Source organism: Aplysia californica, unplaced genomic scaffold (assembly GCF_000002075.1).
Source record: "Aplysia californica isolate F4 #8 unplaced genomic scaffold, AplCal3.0 scaffold00580, whole genome shotgun sequence".
Taxonomy (NCBI): domain Eukaryota; kingdom Metazoa; phylum Mollusca; class Gastropoda; order Aplysiida; family Aplysiidae; genus Aplysia; species Aplysia californica.
In genome coordinates this window covers 31,202-32,630 of record NW_004797850.1, presented here as the reverse complement: position 1 = coordinate 32,630, position 1,429 = coordinate 31,202, and the positions used below count along the sequence as shown (strand labels likewise).

The 1,429-nt window shown below is 41.4% G+C and overlaps 1 protein-coding gene across 1 annotated transcript in view; it reads right to left on the bottom strand.

The window, feature by feature from the left end:
* LOC101854116 overlaps positions 1-1,429 on the bottom strand; it is a gene marked incomplete at its 5' end in the record, with an annotated part of 27,610 nt that overhangs the window by 22,634 nt on the left and 3,547 nt on the right. The window contains 1 exon segment of the mRNA XM_013087373.2: positions 64-144. Coding sequence (XP_012942827.1) covers positions 64-144 — 81 coding nt within the window.

Here is a 1,429-nt window from a genome sequence, read left to right as displayed (position 1 = left end):
CCCCCTTCTAACTTAGTGACGACTGAACGAACCGGAACCAAACAGTGACAGTGAAAGCCTTACCGTGGGGTTGAACAACGCTGTACGGATTGCCTCCCTTTGCCTGCATGGCCCTCATAATCTCATACTGCAGACGCTCCCGCTCTAGAGGAAGATTAGCAAAACCCTTGGTAAGTTCACATCAAAAAAGAGAAAGTCGAGGAGTATGTGCCTTCTTGTGGTCTCTTCTGTCAGATATAATACTAAGAACAAAGCAGCCCGTCCAACTCTATACAGCTGTATAAGGCTTGCATGAAGAGTGAACCTGACCAACTGTTAAGCCCTGGCACGTTTCCTCACTGCAAAAAAACACCGCCCAATGTTTGTTCTTTATTGGTCTTTCTGGAAAACAAGATAAATAATCACTGCAAAATATGTTTTCTGCTGTTTCAGTTTCATATCGTATGCGCCACATGTATTACTTTGACTCATCGGAGTCTGTGGTTTAGTCTCTTCGCTGTTTCATGGGGAAGTTTTGAGTTTGTATTTCTAGTGGAAAAGTTGATTCCATGAGATTCATGACGCATTTCTTTCCGAGTAAGGTTTTGCAGGTACAAACGGAGTACTTCTTATTATAACATATTGTGGGGCATCGTTGTGAAACCAGGCACTTGTCAAAATAGTTATTTTGAAGCAACCGGCATTATTGTTTTCGCCGGTCGGGCATTTTTTTTTCTTTCGAAATTTGCTTTTTATTGACTCGACACATTTTTTGACCATTTAAAAACACATTTCGCGTAGGTGTTTACAGAAATATGTTGATTGAAGGCATACAAATGTAAATGTCCAGTTTCCAAAGACTCTGAATCTGTAGGAGTCACCAAACATTGGCAGCCATTTTCTCGCAACTTTTACCTCTGACACCGAACGACCCCGCCTCCTTTAATTACAGTTATTATCTCAACTTCTGTTCCAGACAGATAGGTGCTGTTTTCATTGAAAGCAGGACTAACAAACATGTTTTAAATACCAATAGTTCCACATGACTAAAAATTGACGAGCACCGTATTCCACCGTGATGGACATATTATGCTCTCAATTGTGACGACACATCGGTGGTCAAGTGGTTAGGCTCTAGGGTTCACTACCGAAAAGTCCTTGGTTTCGAACCCGGCAGGGAAACGACATTGTGTCTTTGGGAAATCACTTTACACGATTTTTTCCTCTTTACGCAGGTGGGATTTGGAGCTCGGCTAAACAGCGAAAGAGTGTTACTGTCTGAGCTCTTAATCAGCTGCTTGAACCGTAGTATGCTTTTTGGGAGCCCAGAATGTTTCTCAATGTTTTACAGTGTAGGGTCTGCGGGGGGATAATAATAGTTGTAAAGCAAATTAATGGAGTATGTCGTAGAGAATGAGTATGTGCTATCTAAACACAATTATTATTATTA